Here is a 23,772-nt window from a genome sequence, read left to right on the forward strand (position 1 = left end):
ACTGAATAAACAACACTAGAAATAACAGCAGCACTGACACTGAGTGCAAGATAGACAGTGATATTCATAGTTCAGTAAAGAAAGTGGAACTAGTAGTTAGTGATAGCTGATCAGGATCGGCTGCCAATCTGATGTATTTTGAAGATCGGATAATATTGGCTTCCACCACAAATCGGGCCGATCTCATTGGCGTATAATGTTCGTAACTGTGGGCTATACTCCAACACGGTAAGTGCGGTAATGCGCCTTAAAGCTGGTTGCCACTCGAGTCACGTCACCTGCAAAAAGAAGAAATACAACACCACCATGCAGACATGTCCGTGGTGTGCCGTGGTGAAGTTAGTTTCACATTGGACGTTGGATATTCGGCTTTGTAGCTACAGCGGTCGTTCCCCCTCACTGTGCTGTGTCATTGTGTGGGGAGCTTGCACAGGAAGTGCTGCTCTAAATGCTGGTTGTTTATACTGGGGACCGTCAATAAATTACTATTGTGTGGAAGAGAGCTTGTTAAAAAATGTTCATACATTCTAAATCACACCAAAAATGATCTATAACCATGTCAAATGATGAGTCCTACCTTAAAAGTATTTTGCATGTCCATTTGTGGATTTTTATTGGATTAGGCACCTGACTCACAGAGGTTTGCTACAAAATCCAAACAATATTGTTGGTCATGCTATGTAATAAAAAAGTAATTTCAGCAATACTTTGGTTGCCTTATTTTTAACACTAGAAGTCCCACAGCCCAGCCATTTGTTTTTTTCTAACTTTCATCCTTCAAAGAAGGCCAAGTGGCTAGATTAGTTTTGAACGAATATCCTAATATATTCAGAGAATCAGTCATCATCTGTGAACCGCTAATCTGGCATGTAATGGCTACATTTATAAAACAAAGGTGGGTACTTGTAGGTTTTTGAGCTATTCATTTTAAACTACACAGCCTTTTGCTGTCCTCTTTGCATGGGAAAAGAAAACCCTGGGACTTCTAGTGCTTTAAAGACCTATTTTCATAACCATATTCAATTCCACAAATTCATGTTTGTAACAAAAGGTTATTATTAAAAAAAAGGCTTGGTGCCGGATTGGATCGGATCGGATTGGCAAGACTATAAAAAATAATTGATTGGATCGGAAGCCAAAAAATGTGGAACATGAGTCCACATATATTAGAATCCAAAATCTGGAAGTCCTTGCTCCACACCAGACAGCACTGACGTGCCATAAGTGCAGACATATTTGAGAAAATCTGTCACTGGAAAACACTGATAGTTATCATTGGGCCTGGGGACGAAATCACGCCCAACAACCCAAGGGACAGCAGATTACCCAGAAGGAGACAAGGGGCAAACAGCCGCCGACCCCAAATACAACAATGCACCCATACCTTGGAGAAAGTGGCAGCGTAGCCTCGAGGAACACCAAGCGTAACAAGAGCACGCCCACCTCACCAAAGCCTGCTACACACAGCGCCGGTCAGGCCCACTGGCCAAGGACCCACCATCCAGGGAAGCCCACCATGCACCATCTTGGTCATGTCTGCCTGGCCCTGCGCAGCATTCTGTCAGCCCTGACCCTCAAAAACCTAATCAAGAATGTGTGTGTGTGTTTCCAGTGTGATTAAAATAGGGGAGAGCAAACGTGGCAGGCGGTGCTCCCCTCAACCTTCAATGTTGTCTTTCTTTTTGTGTGGATACATTTGAGGGTAGTCACATGATAGTGTCTATCCATGTCCTCTGAAAACCTAGTCTGAAATTTGGTTTAGTGGCGTCGTGGGTATGGGGTAGAGCAAAGCGCCAAGCCCCCACTCTTCACGTCGGTTCACCCCACTCCAACAGGCAGGGAGCTAGGCCGACTCTATCTGGCCACCCAAGGGGACCACCACTAGACCCAATAAGGCAACCAACTCTACACCCAAGAGAGGACCAGGAGGTCCTGCAACACTAAGGCATGCCAAGCACTCAAAGATCCAGGCCGGCGAGGTCCCTGAGCCCAGTCATACAGAAGAGGCAGGAGACCCACATAGCGTGCTTAAAAATGTCTCGTCAGCTTACCTTGAGTACATCATCCTTCTGTCTTTTGGCCCCTGTCCGTTTTCTTTTCTCTTCCCACACTATTTGCACACTCTTCAATTTCCACAAGGTGAAAATCAATTAATCAACACGTCTTTGATAAAATAATGCTCTTTCTCTTATACTGATGACAAGAGTTTCTTATGTCAGCAAATGCAGCTTAAAACAATCAAGCAGACAATTAAAACAGAGTGTTGCATTGACTGGAGTTTTGGAATGACAAATGTTCGCGTACTTACTGTGTACTCAGTGGCTTATGATATTGTTTATGCAGGACAAGATAATGCATTTATTTTTTGTTACACTTTCTTTTCCCAAGCAGATTAGCGCACACATGTTTGAAAGGCTGGAAGGTTGGCTTGTCAATGACAGTGAGGAGGTTTTGCTGCCCTGACTACATTCAAAATTATTTTTTCAAGGTTTATTTTCCAAATACATATTTTTTTTTGTATTTTTTACAACAAGCTGTTGTATTGTGTAACGGATGCCAGCCAGTGAGGCTGTGCGAGTGTACGTTGGTAAACCTCACTCCCTCTGCCTTAAGAGCTGCACTGAAAACGCGGACGACAGTCCGGGCTTTCAGTCGTGTGGTCAGCGCCCTCGCCTCCCGTTACGAAGGTCCTGTATTCAATCCCCGGTGCGGTCAGGTGTGAAACAAGGCGGGTTACAATTGGATTGCCAGGTCGATATTTGCCTATAGTCAAATCCATCATTTTGTGTATTTCAGGGGCATCCAGCAGCAGCTTTCCAGCTACAGGGAGACAGTGATCCGGCAGGCCACGGCTGCAGCAGGCTCAGCAGTTCACCGGGACGATGCCCCCACCTGCGGCATCTGCCAGAAGACCAAGTTTGCAGACGGTTGTGGGAACTTGTGCTCGTACTGTCAGACCAAGTTTTGTGCTCGCTGTGGGGGGAGGGTCTCCCTACGATCCAACACGGTGAGTGTCCGTTTCATTGGTTCTATTTTCTGCCAAAGTACGAATCATACAGTCATGCAAATATCAAACTGAAGGTATTTTCCCCCCTTCTATGTTACAAATGAAATTAAAGGTGTGTTTAATTTTTAACATTTAACATTGTTTTGGTTGCATTTATTTTTGAAATTGCAAGATTCAAAAATTATAATTTCGAATTATACAATGTATTTTATTATTAGTGTTTGTACTCTTTCAGAGAGCCAAAGATGATTATATTTGGGATGAGACATAAGACAGTCAGCACAATACATGTGCCCTGGAGCTCAACCAGATCTTAATAGACTGGCCACTCAGCTCAAAGCATGTGTCAGATATCAGAATATGTGAGTACACAGCATGTGGTCAATTGTGCAAGCATTCCTACCTGTACATACGACCTGAAAATACATTTATTAACCATGACAAAAATGATTAGAAGCACCCTTCAGTACTTTAGTAGGGCACTGCAAAGTACACATACAGTATTACACACACATACCTGTGCATAACCTGTGCACTGCCTGGATTTACTACAAGAAAGCCTACAATGCAATGCCACACACTTGGATACTGGAGTGCCTCGAACTGTATAACATCAGCTGGAACCTTTGTCATGAACTCAATGAGGCTGTGGAAGACAACCCCAAGCTAGTTGCACAGTTGAGCACAAATGCGGCATATTCCGACGGGATGCTCTTTTCCCCACTGCTGTTCTGCATAGGCTTGAACCTAGGCATGGGCCGGTATGAGATTCTGACAGTATGTTAACCTTGGGCAAAAATATCACGGTTACACAGTATTATCATTTCAGCTCTAAAATGTATATAATATAAATAACAAAAAATAACTGAATTCTTTCACAATAATAAATAAAATGTGTGGCTAACCCTACAACTCAAGTCAGACAAGCATCAATATTTTCATGGTAAAAAAACTATGCAAAATAAATTCAATCACTAAGTGGCTCAAGAAGGTCACCACATAAATAATAATAATAATAAAAAAATCATACGTTTTACTATATTATTTCAGAGTGTGGTGAATGTGCTCGTAGCAACTTATCCACAAGAGTGTTTTGAAATTTTGGATTATGTATTTGCTGAGTTGTGATTCATTTGTTTGTGTGGTGACCCACAGTATAGTTAAAATAGTCATGTCATGTGATTGTTGTTGTAACTGAGATGTTCTTAATGGTTGTTGCTTTTTGTTCAGTGGAGCATTAGGTTTATACCACTTATCCTCGACTCCTGTCTCATTGCGAATCACCTCCACATTTGGTGACTCGACATGAGTAGTATATCAAGCGTTCATTGCTAACGAGGCAGCTAACATCGGTGCTATCTATGCCCGACTTTTGGCAACAAAGCCCACGCCCGTAGTTGAAATGCAGCAAAGCCCAGTTCAGACTACGAGGAATAACACAGGACGTGACAAAGCAGTATGATGTAAAACTTTATTGGTTTTGAAACCGTGACGTTTTTATACTGTGGTATACCTTGAAACCGGTAACCGGCCCATGCTTTACTTGAAACCCATCAGCCAGATCATAACCCGAGAGTGCCTTCCGCCCCTAATGGCTGACATCAAGCTGTATACCAAAAACGACATCTACTCCCTGATTCACCTCACAAGGATATAGAGCAATGACATCGGATCCTTTGGACAAGGTCAGTGTGGACGAATCATATCTAAAGGAGGGAAGATTATAACTAGTGAAGGGGTTGAACTACCTGAAGGACAACATAAGAGATGGACAGGACAGCTACAAACAGGCAAATGGCAACCATGAGGAGGTATACTATACTGTATACTGTATCTCGCAACAGATGGATTTTCACCACCTACCCCAAGACGGGAATCCTGACGAGGGTGTGGTCAAGGCAAGGCCCTCAATGCTACAAGGCTACCTCAGATATGAGTGAAATCTGCGTCAGGTGTTGGCGTACCAGGTGAACCTGATAAGATGTGGATTAGTGGAACATGACATTCACAGTCTAAGAAAGACAATAAGAAATTCCTAGCCCTGAGCCGGAGGATCCAATTGACTGCCGGCCAAGACACATGACGATCCTCTGCCCAAGTGAAGGTTGTTACTGGTGGAGAGTGCAGTCCAATAACCATCAGACGGCATCTGTGAGAGAAGGGTTTTAAGAATATAAAAACGTCTTCAAAGGCACTGGGAATTTGCACAAAAGCACCAAACATGGTCTTGATGGTCCTGATGGCCTCCAACGTTACTGGCATGACAAGGAGGTCCCAACTCAGATGTTTTCCACACACCACAGCGGAGGGGGCGCCATCGTGACCTGGGGTGCTTTTTACTTAAGTGGAACAATGGAGCTTCAGGTTGTGCAGGGGCATCTAGCCATGTGCTGGCTATATGGAGATGTTGCAGGGGGGCTTTTTCAACAGGACAATGCCCGCCTGACAAAAGACTTCTTCCAGAGCAATAACCTCGTTTGGACCATCCTGCATGTTCCCCTGATCTAAATCCAATTGAAAACATTTGGGGATGGATGGCAAGGGAAGTTTACAAAAATTGACATCAGTTCCAGACAGTTGATGCCCTCCAGGAAGCCATCTTCACCACCTGGAGCAACATTCCTACAAGCCTCCTGGAAACACTGGCATCAAGCAAACAAGTTTAGATTTTTAAATATTAACAAGAATGACACAGCTACTCATTACTGACTCTTTATTGTAACATTTGATTTCTACTTTAGGGGGTTTGGGGGTCACACTCCTACCGTCAGGCAGACGCTACAGGAGTTTGAAGTCCAAGACCAAACGACTGGCGAACAGCTTTTACCCACAGGCCATCAGGCTTCTCAACGAAGCACTCACACACACCGCATGCAACACACGCACACACTCATAGCACTTTATTTATTTACTTATTTATTTATTCATTTATTTGTATTATTTATCTGTATTAATGTCTCTTCTGTTGTTGTTGCTTAATTTATTGGTATATATGTTTCTTATGTTCTTATTCTTTTTCTTGTGTTTTCTTTCTTTTCTTGGGAGAATGAACAGAATAAGAATTTCATTGTATAGTATAACTGCCTGTTTTACTATGCATATGACAATAAAACTCTTGAATCTTGAATCTTGAATCTTGAATCTTGAGCTATGGTCTTATAATTTGGATCAGCTGATCAAGAGCCTTTTTCACTTTCATGGTTGTTTGCAATAACTTGCTTACTTATAAATGTTTTGTCTCCGTTTGGTTTCGCAGGACAGGAGCGAGTTCTTCCTGTCCTGCGCCTTTATTTTGGAGAGCTGTACTTCCTGCGTGGTGGCGGAGACAGCCACTTCACGCCTGGTGGCCGGACAGCTGCGGCCAATTGTCATTTGCGGCGGTTAAAAGGCCAGCGCCGTCGTACGTGCGCCGCTGGTTCATTGCCATTGCGACTCATGTTTCTCGTCTCCTAGTTAGTGCTGTCACGCTGCACCTTTTGTCATAGAGCTTTTCCTCTGTCGCTTTTTGTTTATCCTGCACCTGTACAATTAAAGACTTTTTTGTTTGCACGCCAAACGCCTCGTCTCTGCATACCGGGGGTCAAGCTTCCTACAGCTCCAGCCCAACCAGAACGTAACCGTCTCACTCCTATTTCTTCTTTTTGCATTTTGAAGCTCTACTTAGAACCTCCTTAAGATCTAGCAAAATGAAAAATAGAAATTCTTGCAATTTTTCAACTGGTCTTAAAACCTTGATCAGCAGTGTATATGGAGTCATTTTTCATAGAATCGAGCCCTTTGGTGCTCAAATTTTATGGCCAGAAAATCCTACCAGTGGCTGAAAAAGGCTGAAAACTCTAATTGCATTTCTTTACATTGTGCTGGTGCAGCTTAATAATAACGAATACAGCGAGAATAAGCGAGAGAGATGGATATGGAGGGATGGAGTCCCAACACACACGTGTGTGCATAATACTGTGGCAGTGTCAGTATCTGTGCAATTTTAGGAGTGACATAAATTGGTATCACAGGTATGTATGACAGGTCAAAGTTTCCAATATAATGCAGAAAACACACCAAAGCTGTATGAGGCCTCATGTGTTGAGGCTCAGGTGCGGGTGTTGTGCCTAACGTGTGTTGTGTGTGTATTGGCGTTATAGCATATACCGTATCTTATTTGATATATTTAGTAACTGTGATTATATGTGCTCCCTGTGTGTGAATACACTGTGCGACCCAGACAGAAGCCGGTAAAGGTTAATTGGGCATTAGTGTAAGTTGTGGAGCGAGGGGGTGGTCTCCCCGGGTGCAGAGGTGCCCTATAACCACACAGCAGGGGTTGGTGTGTGTAAATAAAGAGGTTATAACTTCCACTGAAATACGTGATGTCCCCTCTCGATCCCTGCCCTATGTTGCCGGTTTGGCATTTAATGACCCCACACAGACTTCAACACACTCCCACAATGAACAGGAAGCAATTTGTGAAGCTAAGGGAACACACATCTTCATGCTTGGATATACTTTGTGGCGAACCCCAGGGGTCAGGTTTATGTTATACATAAATTACATCAGTAAAGTTTTTCCTTTTTGCAGGTGACACGACTGCATTTTGCTCGGAGGAGCAAAAAAAAAGGACAGAAATTAACAAATTAAAAAGATGGTTTGACTAACAAACTAGTATTTGGCAAATGAAGGAGAGACAGCACAAATAGATAAATGGCAAAGACATTGACAGGTTGCATGAGAATAAACCTTTATGAGTTATAATAGATGATAAAATGAGCTCGCAATCTCATATCAAAAGCATATGCATCATATCATATCAAAATGCAACATATCCCGTTTACCACAGTTAATTAGTTCCAGACCCGACCGTATAAGTGAACTTTCGCGAAGTACGATTCCTCCATTATAAATGGAATATTTTCAGAGTTAGAGCTTTGAAAACCTTTTTACGGCCTTCTAAATATATATATTTTTTATTATTAGAGCCTCTAAACATGAAATAGCATCCCATAGTCAACTTTATGCTTCAGTTACCCAAAATTGTCAACACAGTAAGAGAAAATAAGGCATTTAAGACATAACTAAAAATGTTCCAGTGCGAGAGGAGCCGAGTGAGTATGGTTCAGAGTTGCGTTTTAGCTTTGCGTGGGTTACGGCCACGACAGAAGCCTGTGTTAGGGATTATTGTGCCTGTGGTGAGATTGTTCAAACCTGCAATAAAAGCCTCTTGTTCTTTTACATTACAGTAACATTGCTGACACCTAATGACCAGTGTAGAATACTACATACTGTATCATCACAACATCTGTGATCGCATCTTCTGAATGCCTTATATTTGTATTTGACTTCATTTAGCCATGGAAATCTGCTCATTGTCTAACTTCCAGTGGTTAGGAAGAGGCATTGTTTGTGTTTGAATGAAATTTGGTTTTCGTTACTGAGCCGATAACTTTGATCGTGCTCGTCTCTTTCTAAGATTATCACAGTACAGTGCTTTAGGGAATACTACTCCATTGCTGTGTGTGTGTTATATGAACAAATAAGTAAGCCTGATGATTATATTATGTGATATTCTACATTAGGAGTGTTTAATATTGAAGATTTCATTTATATTGTGTGCTAACAGAGGTGGGCTTCTTATGTGGCACTGTGACTAATTGGTGCTTTATGAGCTGTAATTGGTTTCCCTACTGGATGCAATGATTATTATATATTTAGTTACTTATGTTTTATTATTTAGAAAGATTGGGAGGGTGAGAGTACTCATATATTTTTTTCAAGGTTGGCATGTCTGATACTGAGGAAAGCAAAAAAAAAAAAATCCTTCATCACTTCCTAAACCATCTACCGATTGTTACACATTCTCAAGTCTATTCTCTACCCATTAGTACATGTTAATATTCAAGCACAGGAATTAAACAAAGAAATCGCTGAAATGCGGAAAAGGGGTAGAACTAAAATACTCTACTTCTTTCTACTCCTTTTGGGATATGTTGGATTATGCAGCTATAAACCTGTGGTGTTCCTCAATGAAACTTGTTGAGCATGTTTGAGACAAATGAACTTATTCCCATTATCATTCCCACATCCAAAAGTACACCCTAATTCCTTCCAGCCATGTGATCCCTTGCGGTGTGATGAGAAAGTCTTTGAAAGATGGATTTCATCCACATACACACAAAAAAAATGTAATTTTACCTGCAGATTGAAATACGGTAGATATGGGGCTATACACGTGACAACCACATTTGTTAGAGATAAAAGAATTTCAATTTACCGGGAAAAACCAACAATACCTGTACTTTAATCCTGCTGTAACTTGCCACACTAGAGACCTTACTAACTTTGTGTCTTTCTTTCTTTTCCGATTCCTTCTTCTTTTATTGTACATGAATGGATGACTGGGCTGAAGGAGGACAAAGTGGTGAGTACACAGATTTTGTTGAGAAATAATGCATGTGTGTCTCACAATATAAACTGGATGGAGAAATGTATCATTTGCAGGAGCAGTGACGTCATTGGTATTTATTTCACACATTTGTTACCATATCAACGAGGCCAGGGGTCACCAACCTCGATTGTGAGCTACTAGTCGATCTTTGGGTCTTTGGCGGTCGATCGTGAAAACAATATGAAAAAAAAATCAGTGCCCGCAGCTCGCAGAGAGCAACCAACAGGCACGTATTTTTCCACTGAACACACCCATACGCCTTGCTGCTATCCAGGCAGCAACCTGCAAGCTTCAGCAAGGAGCCCAGTCCCCAAAACCTGGCTGGAGGTACACTAGTACAGTACAGTACAGTACCGGCTAGCAAAAAGGTAGAGCGAGAGAGGAAGGGAGTGACAGAGGACTGCCGTGATGTGCCTGGGCACACAACAGTAATTATTGCACGTTAATAGGGCTAAAAATGTGCCTTTTCTACCTCAAAGTTAAGGCACAAATGTAGACGTGAGCCTCTTAAAATGTTTTTGAGCCGCAACAAGGCCGCTCGTTGTAGTGCTTTGACCAGCCCCTCTTTCCTCAATCTGCATCGCTCGTCCACTACACTGAGCCAACAGACCAAATAGTTGTGGGAGGGGGGCGGTTGGGGGTATATCTTGCGCAGGTTCACGGCCAAGACCAGGGATCTTGGTCTCAAAAAGGTTGGTGACCACTGAACTAGGTTATCATCTGGTCTCACCCCGTTACGCTAATTTTCCCATGATCATTAGCTTGCGACCCAATTTTACAAGAGTCAACACAAGCCTGTGTGCCATCTTTTGTAACTTAATTACACATAATTAGTCATTCACTGTATTTTAGAGCATATTATTAAAGAGCTAAGGACAAACATAAGAGAATGCGTAAAAACCAAGTAAAATTTACCATGCCGACTACATGTGTGAAAGGAAAAAAGTGCAAACCTTTGCAAGGGTGAGGTCTCCAGATGGACATATCTGTCCTTTACGTAATTTGACCACTATATTTGTCCCTCATGGACATTGCTTAAAGCTGCAAGCAGCACTAAATGGTCCCTTGCACAAAGTTTATCCACCATATTCTTCATCATACCAGGATATCATCGGCATTACACATCAACAATATTATTGTCAATATTTTAAGACCAAATTATATTTTGAAATTAGGGATGTCCAATATTGGCCTTTTTGTCGATATCCGATATGGTGATATTGTCCAACTCTCAATTGACGATTCCAATATCACACACAAGCCCGGTGAATCCGGCAGCCGCGCACCCTTCGCAGAGGAGTCCAGCACAGCGTCCGCCCGCCGCCACCTCCGCGCCCCTCCACATTACCGTCACCCCACCTCCCACCACCAGCGGTGCCCAGAAAACTCACCGCACCCTGCCAACACGAACACGGCCAAGCAAAATATCGGCTCAAGCAATATATTATATTATGAAATATATTACAATAATGCAAGTATACCCTTTCAAATGTAATAAAATAAAATGGAATTAAATGTAAAAAATGTAAATATTTCTATATCAAAATTAAGGCTGCAACTAATGATTATTTTTTTTATCCATTAATCTTAAGCTTGTGGTTTCGGTTAATTGGTTAGACGGACCAAATTAATATGAACCAAACACAAACAGTTAGTGGTTTGGTCCACAAGATATCAGAAAAGAGGCAAAAATGTCAATCACTGTTTTCCAAAGTCAGCGCTGAAAAGCTGATATGTGTGAATATCTTATTTTGCCTAAAACACAAAGATCGTAGGCCTGCTTTTATGGATGACTTAGGAAATATCAAAAATATTCACATCTGAGAGGCTAAAATCAGAGGATATTTACATTTAAAAAAGAAAAGATTAATCAGATACCAAAATAGTTGTCGATTAATTGGATAATCGATTAATCATCGATTAATTGATCAATTGTTGCAACTCGATTTAAAATTGCACAAAATATGAAGAGGAACATGACAACTACATGTATACAACGAATAAAGTGTCATTAGGTATCACATTTACACAAAACCAAGAAGGAACGTGATAAGTGCATGTATAACAGTGGCCCACAGAATGAAAGTTAAGCATGTCAGGGCATACTTAGTGTTCAATCAGCTGGTCAGCATGATGCGTTTCACGGACATGTCGAAGAGGCTTGTATATCAGTATATGAAGAGTACACTGATCCTTAGTTTTTTTTCTGCAAAGGGGATTTCTTATTTATATAGGAATATTTTCATAGTTAGAGCATAGAAAACCTGTTTATGACCTTCAAAATAGTCACCTTTACCCTCCTATTATTCAAAATAGTAGATGTAATAAGAGAAAATAAGACATAAATAAGACTTGTACTTGTGTGTGTTGCTGTAAATGTGTTCCGGTACTAGGGGTTCTGAGTGGGGACACGTAGTGATGCCGGGGGTTCAGAGTTGAGTTTTAGCTTAGCATGAGCAACTCTATCCCGTGTTTTTATTCGGTATTTTGGTGCCTGTTGTGAGCTCATTCAAACCTGCAATAAGAGCCTGTTGTTCGACCAAGTCTGGTGCTTGTATGTCTGATTGAACATGACAGTAACATTACTGACGCCTAGTGACCAGTGTAGAATACTACATATTATCATCAACATCTTTGAATGCGTCTTCTGAATGCCTGACATCTGTATTATTTAGGCAATAAATATGTAAAATGAGCTTAAATATGATGTCTTTGGACTAATAATAGGCCGTATTCAACCACGACTCAGCATGATTTATTAATATATTTTTGAAAAACCGTGATATGAAGCGTGACGTGGTGAGGGATTACTGTATTTGCATTTTGCGCTGGTGGATTTTAAACACATTGTACTGTAAGTAGCGCATCAGAATGTAAAAGGAAGAAACAGGAGCAAGAGACAAAACAGAGGGTTGTCAATTTATTGAAAACTGCATTTAACTCAGACAGGCTGATAAAAGACCTGCAACATCTGGCTTCCATTTCATTTTGTGTCACATCCACGCTGGCGTGACCTCCTGATGGCAAAGGCAACATGGCAACATCAATGCAAACTTGTAGGAAGGCCAATCAAACGACAATGGTTGCAACGCTGCACGAGTGCTGCACATTCCTGATGTATGTGTGTGAAAAAAACTTTGCAGATCAAACCCCATTATGAAGCTTGCCTGTCCGCGTTGTCATGTTCATGACATTTGCTTAAATATGCATGTTTTTTCAGTAACAATAGGCCGTATTCAAACATGAAACAATTTATTCATTAATATAACATAATTTGGAAAAAAACTTGATAAAGTGAAGTCGCAAAATTCGAAGCGTGAAGTGGCGAGGGACGAGTGTGCTGTCCTGTAAGTTGCTGCCATAATTTCCTGCCGTTGTTATGTACTACATCCTGTGGAGATGTTGGCGAGCTCTACTGCTGTAGCCCGTGTTTGGCTTTCATACATTTGCACCTGACATTTTCCTGCTGTTACAATGCTGAGCTGTTAAATTGGTTTTACTGAAAGGCTCTTAACCTGATGCAGATAAACTACCACACTGAAAGCTCTGGAGGGCATTTCTTTAGCTCGCCACTGAGGTTGACAAAATGAATCTTACGATGACAGGAATGTGCTATTAAGGCAGAAATACCTAAAAAAATAACGTGTGGCAAATGTATATGTATTGATCCGACCATACAAGTAATGATGTGCTGCTTTGTGTGGTAGAAAAGCATGAATGATGTGCCGTCTGCTCTTAATGCCACAGCGGGTCATGATTACTATTGATTACCAGACTCACTAGTTGCGTCCACCTCCATGTCCATCTCTCATTGACTGGTCTTAAGGGGGCTATCTCTCTTCTGCCGCTTGCTGTCCATTGCCATTAAAAGCAGGCTTACACACACACCCACATACGCACAAACACACACAGTTAAAAAATACAGCACATTCTCACTGGGTGTTGCCAGTTACACCCTAATACACTCTTTCTTTTTATGTAATAATGAATATCATTAATACTCGCAGAATCAACAATGAAACATGTTTATATGCTTAAATTCATATTTTGTGAGTATACAGGTGAAGGGTCTTTCATTGTGAATCAACACTTTTGTGACTGCCTGTATCCAAGGTTTCAAAATGTTTTTTTTAAGCACAAGAGCAGGAATTCACCATTGCACCATTCATTACCCTAACTGAAATGAGTAATTATGCCCCATATTTTATTGGGATTCACATCTAAAATTGTACACTAATTTTTAGCTATTTATTCCTCTATGTCAACGGTGTCCAAAGTGTGGCCTGTGGGTCATTTGCGGCCCACCGCTGATTTTTTGTGCCCTCGGCAAGAAAAATAAAAAAAAGAATAAGGTATAGTATTAGAATAAAGTCATAATATTCATGTAAAAAAAAAAATTCTGACCAAAAATTTTACAAGCATAACATAGGAAAAGTTCAATTTTCACAATAATTTTTTGTGAGATTAGTAACAAAGCAAAGAATAAAGTTGCAATTTTTACAAAATTGGGTTGAGAAAAAGTGACAGTAACAGCAAAAATGGAAGAAGGAGTAGTGGAGAAAAAGTAAGAATACTCTTTGTCACCTAACACACGCACACGCTCATAGCACTTTATTTATTTATTTATTTGTATTATTTATCTGTATTAATGTCTCTTCTGTTGTTGTTGATTAATTTATGGGTATTTATGTTTCTTATGTTCTTATTCTTTTTCTTGTGTTTTCTTTATTTTCTTGGGAGAATGAACAGAATAAGAATTTCATTTCACAATAAAACTCTTGAATCTTGAGTCTTGAATCTTGAATCTAAAACACAAAGCTGAGAGGTAGGCTGTTTGTTAGCACATGTTTATGGGTTGGTGTACAAAATGTCTCCCCCACACACTTTGATTTTACTTTATGCGGCCCTCGCTGGGAAAAATTTGAACATCCCTGCTCTACATCTTCTTCGGCTTATATTCCGCCTCATTTTTGTCCACAAACTCCTCTCACATTTCTCAACTGATTCAAACCAATCCAACGTCAAAATGGCAAGACGAAAACCACTGCTGAACAAAATGAACATTAAGGCTCGTCTCAATTTTGCCAGAAAACATCTTGATGAGCCCCAAGACCTTTGGAAAAATACTTTTTGGTCTGATGAGACAAAAGCTTAACTTTTTGGGTGTGTGTCTCATTACATTTGGCATAAAAGTAATTCCACATTTCAGAAAAAGAACATCATACCAACAGTAAGATATGGTGGCGTCATCGTCATCCTCCTCCTTCCGCACTAAAACCACAAAAGTTATCTTATTCAGTGCCAGAACCGAACAACCCCACAATTCCCTCGCCACACACCCCGCCAGTCTCTCTCCCATTGTCCCTCCCAACGCCACCCTCGCCCCGATCGCAAATCAGCCCCCGAGCCCATGCTGTCCTTAAACTAGTCGGCAACAGTGGACCTCCCGACACCATTCTACATTGCGAAGATCCACCGGCAGACCCCAACAAAAGCTGCTAGATCGATTGCCTTCAACCTGAAAGCCGCATCACATGCACCTTTCTGTGTGTTCTGCGTTTTGAGGGTGAATGCATGAAGCGCAAAATGACTGCTCCAGCACACGAGATGTCGGGAGAACAGAACGTGACCAGAAATTTGCCGCATCACTGTATAAGCCACACGGTGTGAGAAAAAAGTAGTGGATATTATGGTACTAATACTACTAATACCTTTAGATTAGTTTAGTAGCAGTATAAGCAGTTGTTTGTTTTGAGACCGGTCAGTCCATTGTGTTCAGAAAGGAAGCTATTCAATGTGAGATATAGCAAGGAAGGTGCTATCTGTCATGGTTGGGTATTGCAATGGGGCCGCTAGCGCTCCAACATACCATATCCCGTCCTCTTCCTGCTCAGAGCATGGAAGCCACACCCCAAGTAACACTCATACTCAAGAAAATGTGACGTGATCTTCTTTGAGACTGCGTGTATGTTTAAATGTATGCACGCTCACACGGCGTCATGAGCGTGTGCGGAAGCCATGAATGAGAGACAGCCACTCATGCCACTCCCCCTTCTCAGGATGAACTACAACTGTCATTCAGTTTCACTCATAATTGTGAAGAATATAGACATTTTTTCTATATCCTGTTATCTGAAAGCACTATCGGTAACATATACTGGCCAGTGGTGAGGTTCTTATGTTTTTTGGGTGAAAAAAGTTTTGGGGTCCGGTTGGGGGGCCTTAGGATCTCGTCTCTGCTATTTGCAGATGATGTGGTCCTGATGGCCTCATCAGGCTGTGACCTTCAGCATTTACTGGGGCGGTTTGCAGCTGAGTGTGAAGCGTCTGGGATGAGACTCAGCACCTCCCCATCTGAGGCCATGGTTCTCATTCTGAAGAGGATGGAATGCACCCCTCGGGTTGGGAGTGAGGTCTTGCCCCAGGTGGAGGAGTTGAAGTATCTCTGGGTCTTCACAAGTGAGGGAAGGCTGGAGCTTGACAGGCAGTTCGGCTCAGCATCTGCAGTAATGTGGTCGCTGGACCGGATCATCATGGTGAAGAGAGAACTGAACCAGGAGGCAAAACTCTCAATTCACCGGTTGCGCTACGTTCCCAACCCCACCTATGGTTATGAGCTTTGGGTCGCGACCAAAAGAACGAGATTACAGGTACAAGTGTCCAAAATGAGTTACTTACTCAGGTTACTTTTGCCTGAAGTCAGCTGGAATAGGTAGCAGCTCCCCGTGTTTCTTAAAAGGATAAGCAGCAGGACATAGATAGATAAGGGAAAAATGTTTTTTAATTAGCTGTTGTGCCACCAGGGGGCGACAGCTGTGACGAGTGAGCAGTTGTTAGAAAAAGGCTAATACAGTAATCCCTCGTTTATTGTGGTTGATTGGCTAATAAGTGAATTTCCGCCAAGGAGGATTCATTATGTCTAAATTGAATTTTTATCGATATCAGATATGTGTGTTGATATCAGCCCAATATTTGTCTGTGTAGGCTCTCAGTCGTACAGGAGTTGTCCATCGAGGGAAAGGCTTCTTGAGACGTCATCTGTACTTCTGTGAAGAAGGTTTCGGACGTTTCGCTCCTCATCCGAAGAGCTTCGTCAGCGAACTAACAAGTGCTGGTAGCCTAGGCCTTAATACAGTAAGAGTGGGCGGAATTGGTGTGCCAACACCCTCCTTCTATTGGTTCCTTACACTAAGCCTGGGCGGAGTAGTGGTATAATCCTCTCCTGACATTAGCACCTCCGATAAAAGGGAAGTGTCGCTCCCTGAGTTGGGTATGAACGACTGTGATACTGGCTCGTTAGCATCTATTGTTCTGGCTCGGCCCTGGCTTCACCTCATTTGCAAGACTAAGAGCTGTGGGTTTTGGTCTCAGTAACCTGCTGAACACAGGGTCCAAATTAAACCTCAAACCACCATTCCGATTCAATGATGGGTTCTGTTGTTTGACAAAAATAGCTTCCTTTACTTCTCTTTCAAACCATCTGTTTTCTTTGGCCAAAATCTTTACATCGCTGTCCTCAAAAGAGTGATTGGTTGCTTTAAGGTGTAGATGTACTGCTGATTGAGGACCACTAGAATTGTCCCTGCGATGTTGATAAAGCCTTTTTTGGAGCATTTGCTTGGTTTCCCCAATGTAGTGCTCTTTGGATTCCTTTACAGTGGATGGAATAGACCACATTGCTCTGTTTTTGGTTTGGTGCCTTGTCTTAGGATGCACTAATTTTTGTCTCAGGGTATTTACTGGTTTGAAATAGGTAGGAATTTTGTGTTGCCATAAGATCCTCTGGATTTTGGCCAAAGACCACTACCACTACTCCGCCCAGGCTTAGTGTAAGGAACCAATAGAAGGAGGGTGTTGGCACACCAATTCCGCCCACTCTTACTGTACTTAAGGCCTAGGCTACCAGCACTTGTTAGTTCGCTGACGAAGCTCTTTGGATGAGGAGCGAAACGTCCGACACCTTCTTCACAGAAGTACAGATGACGTCTCAAGAAGCCTTTCCCTCAGCCCAATATTGTTATCGGCCAATTCAAGGCTGCAATATCGTATCGGAAGTGAAAAAGTTGCTTGGGAACACCCCACTACATATTATTACAACGTCTTTGAATGCCTTATTGTATTTTACTTCATTTAGCCGTTTTTGGAAAATGCTTCATTTAGGCAAAAAATACATATATATAACATTTGCTTAAATATAAATGTTTTTCACAAATAATATGCTGTATTCAACCACTAAACAACATAATTTATTGATTAATATATTTTTGAAAAACCGTGATAGAGTGATGCCGCAAAAGTTGAAGCGCGAAGTGGTGAGAGATTCTGTACAATCAGTTATTGAAAATAGTTATCAATTACAGCAAAGAAAAAGGATTTCATTTAGCACAGCACAGGCTCGTGTGAATCACAAATAAAACTGAATTTTGTTTTACATGATTTTATGCAGAAACCTTCAATGAATAAAACTTTGTAAGCAAAATGCATTTGTTTTGAAATTCAGTTTATTAATTTAAAAATTCTGTTTGCTAAAATATGGTGTTTCAGGTTATAACAAAAATATATAAATTATAAAAGTATATTTTTTATATATATTATGAAAATGATAAAAAATAGAAATTCTAAAAAATATTATAAAAATTCTATTAAAAGTCAGTGTAAATAAATGTTTCAAAATTCACACATATACTTCCAGAAAATTAAGAGCGAATCAAATGATCATGTGTCAGAGTCAGCCAATCAGGTAAGTACAGTCATGTGACACAGGTCTCACAAAAGTGTACAAAAGCGTATGTATGAAATTTATATGCACTGAATTTTTATCAACTGAATTTTTATTCAATGACATTTTCAGCGTAATTTGATGTTTAAAAAAAACCCTTGCACTTTTTGTAGTTTTATTTGTCATGTGTCTATTCTTTAGCAAGAAGCTGTTTTCTACCATATTTACATAAGGTGTGGGTATGAGTTGTAAATTGTAAATACAACAGCCACACTGTACATTTTACAACACACAAATGCCCTTCTTTGTGGATTAGCTTTGTGTGTAGATGTATGCGTACTGTACATGTACACTGTATACAGTATGTGTGTGTGCTGATGTAGTACCTCATTAGTTGCTGTGGACACTAATCTCCTTTGTGGCAGTCTTTCCTCCTTAGCTCAGGATTTATAGAGGCCTTCAGTTACGGCTGCTGCCTGCATGCTGCCGCTGCCATACGTTAAACTGTCCTCGGCCGCGACTACTTCCTGTTCCTACCCCTCCTCTCACGCCTTTCTTTCCTTTGGCCAAATGTGGACTTTATCTCACTGATAAGTGACAAGCGTGTGTGTGTGTGATCTTTAGCAGGAAGTGTAATGTTACACGACATATGTCCATTTTAATGCACATGGAATGTTGATGATGGACAGAGACAGTGATAACTGGTCGAGCAAACGACAACTTCATACGCCATAACAACATTCTTTCTTGAATCGTCATAGTTGTTTTATATTATATATTCATCATAGGGCATGGTTAGCAGGGTTGGCAAAATGACTTTGAAAAAGTAATTGGTAATATGGATGGTGCTGCTGTGGGCACAGACGGCTCTGTCTTGCTTGTGACTTAAAACAAAACGCAAGAAGAAGCAAGTTCATATGTATTTCTAATAAGGCGGTAACCAATTCATATAATTAATTACTTTGAATGTTTTGGTATAATTAACGCATGTGCATCAGAGGTAGTGTGCCTCTCTGTTATGGTGGCAGACGGAATCACAGTGGAGCGTCCCCGCACAGTCACGCAGAGTCTGACGCCCTTTTATGACTTCATTCTAACCTGAACACATCAAAAGCAGAACAATTCCAACAGCATATACTGTATGTATATCCGACTCACACACGTCTGTAGTCCGTTCATCCTGGGATCGACACTTCCTCATTCTCATTACAAGAACGCAAGATTCATTCAGGGACACATCACAAAAATGGCTTTATAATGTGTGTGTTTGTGAGTAAATAAACAGGGAGATAAAGAAAAACATGAAGTGGATATTCTTATCACTCACTTTGTAACTTTTAATTCAGATGTACAGTTTGCTACGTTTAAGTTTGCTGGAAAATACACTGAAAACAAGTAGATTTACTGTATCTTAAATTACGTGATGTCTTTGAATGCAACCCATCATTGTTCACGGTTTAACGCATGATTTAAATGTTCTGCTACTATTAAAGAGACTAGTGTTAGACAAATAGATTTTTTGGGTGGTATCTTTTAGCTTGATTGACATATTCAGTTCATTTGGTCCTGTTAATACATACAAATATAGATAATCCTGTCCTGTCATTTATCTTTCTGTTCGTTAAATACAGTAAAATTGGCATATTTCAGATATAGTTGTTAATGGTGATTAATCATCCATCCGTCCATTTTCTATGCCACTTATCCTCTTAAGGGTCGTGGGGGTACGCTGGAGCCTATCCCAGCTGACTTCGGGCGACAGGCGGGGTACACCCTGGACTGGTCGCCAGCCAATGGCAGGGCACATATAGACAAACAACCATTCACACTCACATTCATACCTATGGACAATTTAGAGTCGCCAATTAACCTAACATGTATGTTTTTGGAATGTGGGAGGAAACCGGAGTACCCGGAGAAAACCCACGCACAGACGGGGAGAACATGCAAACTCCACACAGAAATGCCGAATGAAGATTCAAACCCAGGCCTTCCCGATCCCTTCCACTAACCCACCGTGCGGCCCCTTGATTAATCATGATTAATTAATTTAAAAACTGTCATTAATCTGATTACAATTTTTAATCATTTGAAGCCCTAATTTGTAAACACATTTGTTTTGCTTTTAATGTTTTTTGCTCCGATTTTGTCTCCCACCGTGTTCATAAAAATTACATGCACACAGTAACAGCCAATTATGCAAATGAGACAATGTCAGCACCGAATGAATCACCACCTTATCATGGTGGGGTTTGAGTGCCCAAGTGATCCTACGAGCGATGTTGCCTGAGGCTATATGCCCCTGGTAGGGTCTCCCAAGGCAAACAAGTCCTCGGTGATGGGTCAGACCAAGAGTGACTCAGAAGACCCTATGAAAAAAAACAAGAGAAGGGATGGCACCTCGCCTGGACGTGGCATACTGGGGCCTCACCCTGGAACCAGGCCCATGGGAGGGGCTCTCAAGCAAGCGCCTGGTGGTTGACCCTTCACGAGTGGGGTCCGGCAGGCCCCAGCCCGAAGAAGCCACATGGTATCTCCCCCCTGTAGACCCACCACTTGCAAAGGCAAGCATGAGAGTCCGGGGCAATGTGTTTTAGGTGGCGGTCGAGGGCGGGCGCCTGGGTAATCTGGCCTTCTGCAGCCAAATCTGGATCTTGGGACCTGGAATATCACTCCTCTCGTGGGAAAGGATTGGTTTTGGTTTTGGTTTTGGTTTGGTTTCGGTTTTATTTGAACATGCATGAAGGTTCCAATGGAATACATCTCATGAATCATCCTTTCACAGTTCCACATGTCCAAAAGGAGTAGGAAGAAGCAAAGCTTATTTAATCCCACCCCCCTTCCATTCCACATCTTGTACCGTACATATTATTCACTTCCTGCATAAGATCATATTTCTCCTGTCTGATAGAGAAATACTAGGAGGCCGAACTTGTGTGAGAGGTTGAGGCATTCCGACTAGACCTAGTCGGACTCACCTCGACCCACAGTTTGGGTTGTGGAATCAAACTCCTGGAGATGGACTGAACAGTTTTTTACTCTGGAGTTGTTGCAGGGGAGAGGCGGTGAGCTGGTGTGAGATTATTCATCGCCCCTCTGCTCTGTGCCTTTGTGTTGGAGTCATCCCCATTGAACAAAAGGGTCATTTTTCTATGCCTTATGGTAGTTCAGAGTACCCAGCCTTCTTGGAGTCCGTCAGAGGGGTGTTGGAGAGCACTGGTGACTTTGTCGTTCTACTGTGACTTCAACGCCCATGTGGCCGTTGACAGTGTGACGTGAAGGGGCGTGATTGGGAGGAACGGCCTGCCCGATATGAACCTGTGCTGTGTGATGTTATTGGACGTCTGAGCGAACCGCAGTTTGTCCATAACATGTTCGAACATAAGGATGTCCACAAGTGCACTTGGCACCAGGACACCCTAGGCCGCGACTTTGACACCCTATGATCGACTTTGTAGTCGTATCATCAGACCTGCATCATGAAGAGAGGGGCTGAGGTGTCAACTGATCACCACCTGGTGATGATCATCTCCAGTTCGGGGGTCTTAGGATCTCGTCTCTGCTATTTGCAGCCGATGTGGTCCTGATGGCCTCATCGGGCTGTTACCTTCAGCATTTACTGGGGAAAAGAAGCCTTTTCCTCGATTTACTGGGGAGGTTTGCAGCTGTGTGTGAAGCTTCTAGGATGGGACTCAGCACCTCCAAATCCAAGATCATGCTTAGTGTTGTCTGAAGCACTTGTTCACTGTGATGCTTTTTATGGAGATGTCAAATAGGCTTCTGCATCAGTGTCCAAAAGTCCGAATGTTAAATATATACCTGAACGAAATCTAAAGACACCGTAAAAATCAAAAGTACAGTAATCCCAATTTTTTTTTTTACCATTTTCCGGTGCTAGAGGAGCCAAGTGGGGGGTCGGACAGGAAGTGACATTGGGGGTTCAGAGTTGAGTTTTAGCTTAGTGTGGGTTACGGCCGCAACAGTAGCCTGTGTTAGGGACTATTGTGCTGTTGTGAGATCATTCAAACCTGCAATAAAAGCCTGTTGTTCTGGTGATCAAGTCTGGTGCTTGTGTTTCTCACCCAACATTACAGTAACATTACAGACACCAAGTGATCAGTGCCAAATACGCAAAATCATAATAATCATCATAATAAAATCTAATAATAAGATGTATTCTACCATGAAACCATGATTTATTCATTTTTAAAACACCGTGATAATTTGAAGCCGCTGAATTTGAAGCGCAAAATGGCGAGGGATTACTGTACAGTATTAGATTAAAATAATGAAATTTGGTGTAAAAAAGAGGCTTTGCTGTATTATCTTTATGGTAATTATATGGCAATTAAATGGTAATTATATATTATAATAATATGGCTCCCATGGGCTCCCAGATAACTCCAATATCGGTGACTAATATTTGAACTCCCATATCACATATTGTGGCGTTGCATCAGCATTGTTCTATGCATTCGAGCAAAACAGTGTAATTGATGGTGAAGTCACATCTGTCCATTATTATTATGTATTGTATCAATCCACAATACAGGAAAGTTAATTTTATTTTATTTGCATTGCATAAACCGAATTTGTTTCACACATCACATTTTATGTGTCATGTATCTGGACCCTATGTCAGATAATTTTGGACATGCATACACCCAGGACTGGTCACCCACAGTCAATCACTGGGCAAAAGTGTCACTTTCTCTCCAGGAAATGCATCCGACTCCAAAACCCCACTGGATGTCAACTGGATTAGTCATTGTTACGCACAGGCACCAAACGCTTCATATAAACATGATGCATACTGTATGTGGGTACAGACCCCATCTCCAACACACACACACGCACGTACACGCACACACACACACCCACACACACACAGATGTGCGCATGGATGCACACAGGCACAGATGCAGCAGGACGCCAAAAAAAACCCACACAGGGGTTTTGTGTCCTAGTTTCCATCTATGGAGAAGCTTGTCTCTCTCCAGCGTCGCTCCTTCACTCACAAACTGATCTCAGGGGATCTTACTATGATCATGTGATGTGACACACTGCTGCTGCTGCGCTATTTGCAGGATTGTGTGTGCGGTGATCACAAACTGCATATGCACATTACTTCCTTACTGTATGTGTGTATATTTGATGACTATACTGTATGTGTGTGTGTAGTCCATCTGCAAGAGCCCACTGTATGGCTTCTACTACACTCCTTCCTTGCCTGTGTGGGGTACACCAACAATGTAATCTAATATTAGGGATTACTGTGTGATGAAGCGACTCTCTAACATTGCCGCTTATGGCTCTACATCACCAACACATTGGCCAGTTGGTGTATGGCATCCTCACTCTAACATCTTACATAGTAACTGTTCCCTGCTGGCACATTACATACAGTAGGAGGTTCCAAAAGTCTCATGCTTTGCCTTGCGTCTTATTCCCCATTTGTCCCTCACACTGGGATGGTAGCACTTAATTTCAATCTAAATAAAATAATTTGTATTGGAAAACATATTTGCATTCCTCTGCAACAGCGCTTCACGCAGTCTTGCAGTAAGCGAGGAGTACGTGTGCAGATTCTGAGATACATTTTCCATATAA

At 41.6% G+C, this 23,772-nt stretch overlaps 1 protein-coding gene across 5 annotated transcripts in view; it reads left to right on the top strand.

The window, feature by feature from the left end:
* The window catches only part of LOC129194230 (regulating synaptic membrane exocytosis protein 1-like), a 142,560-nt gene that overhangs the window by 37,889 nt on the left and 80,899 nt on the right, over positions 1–23,772 (top strand). For all 5 annotated transcript variants that reach the window (XM_054799302.1, XM_054799303.1, XM_054799304.1 and 2 more), the window contains exons 3-4: positions 2,797–3,007; positions 9,405–9,416. In XM_054799302.1, the coding sequence (XP_054655277.1) occupies positions 2,797–3,007; positions 9,405–9,416 (223 nt within the window). The remainder of the gene's footprint in view (positions 1–2,796; positions 3,008–9,404; positions 9,417–23,772) is intronic.

The sequence above is a fragment of the Dunckerocampus dactyliophorus genome, chromosome 14 (assembly GCF_027744805.1).
Source record: "Dunckerocampus dactyliophorus isolate RoL2022-P2 chromosome 14, RoL_Ddac_1.1, whole genome shotgun sequence".
Classification (NCBI taxonomy): domain Eukaryota; kingdom Metazoa; phylum Chordata; class Actinopteri; order Syngnathiformes; family Syngnathidae; genus Dunckerocampus; species Dunckerocampus dactyliophorus.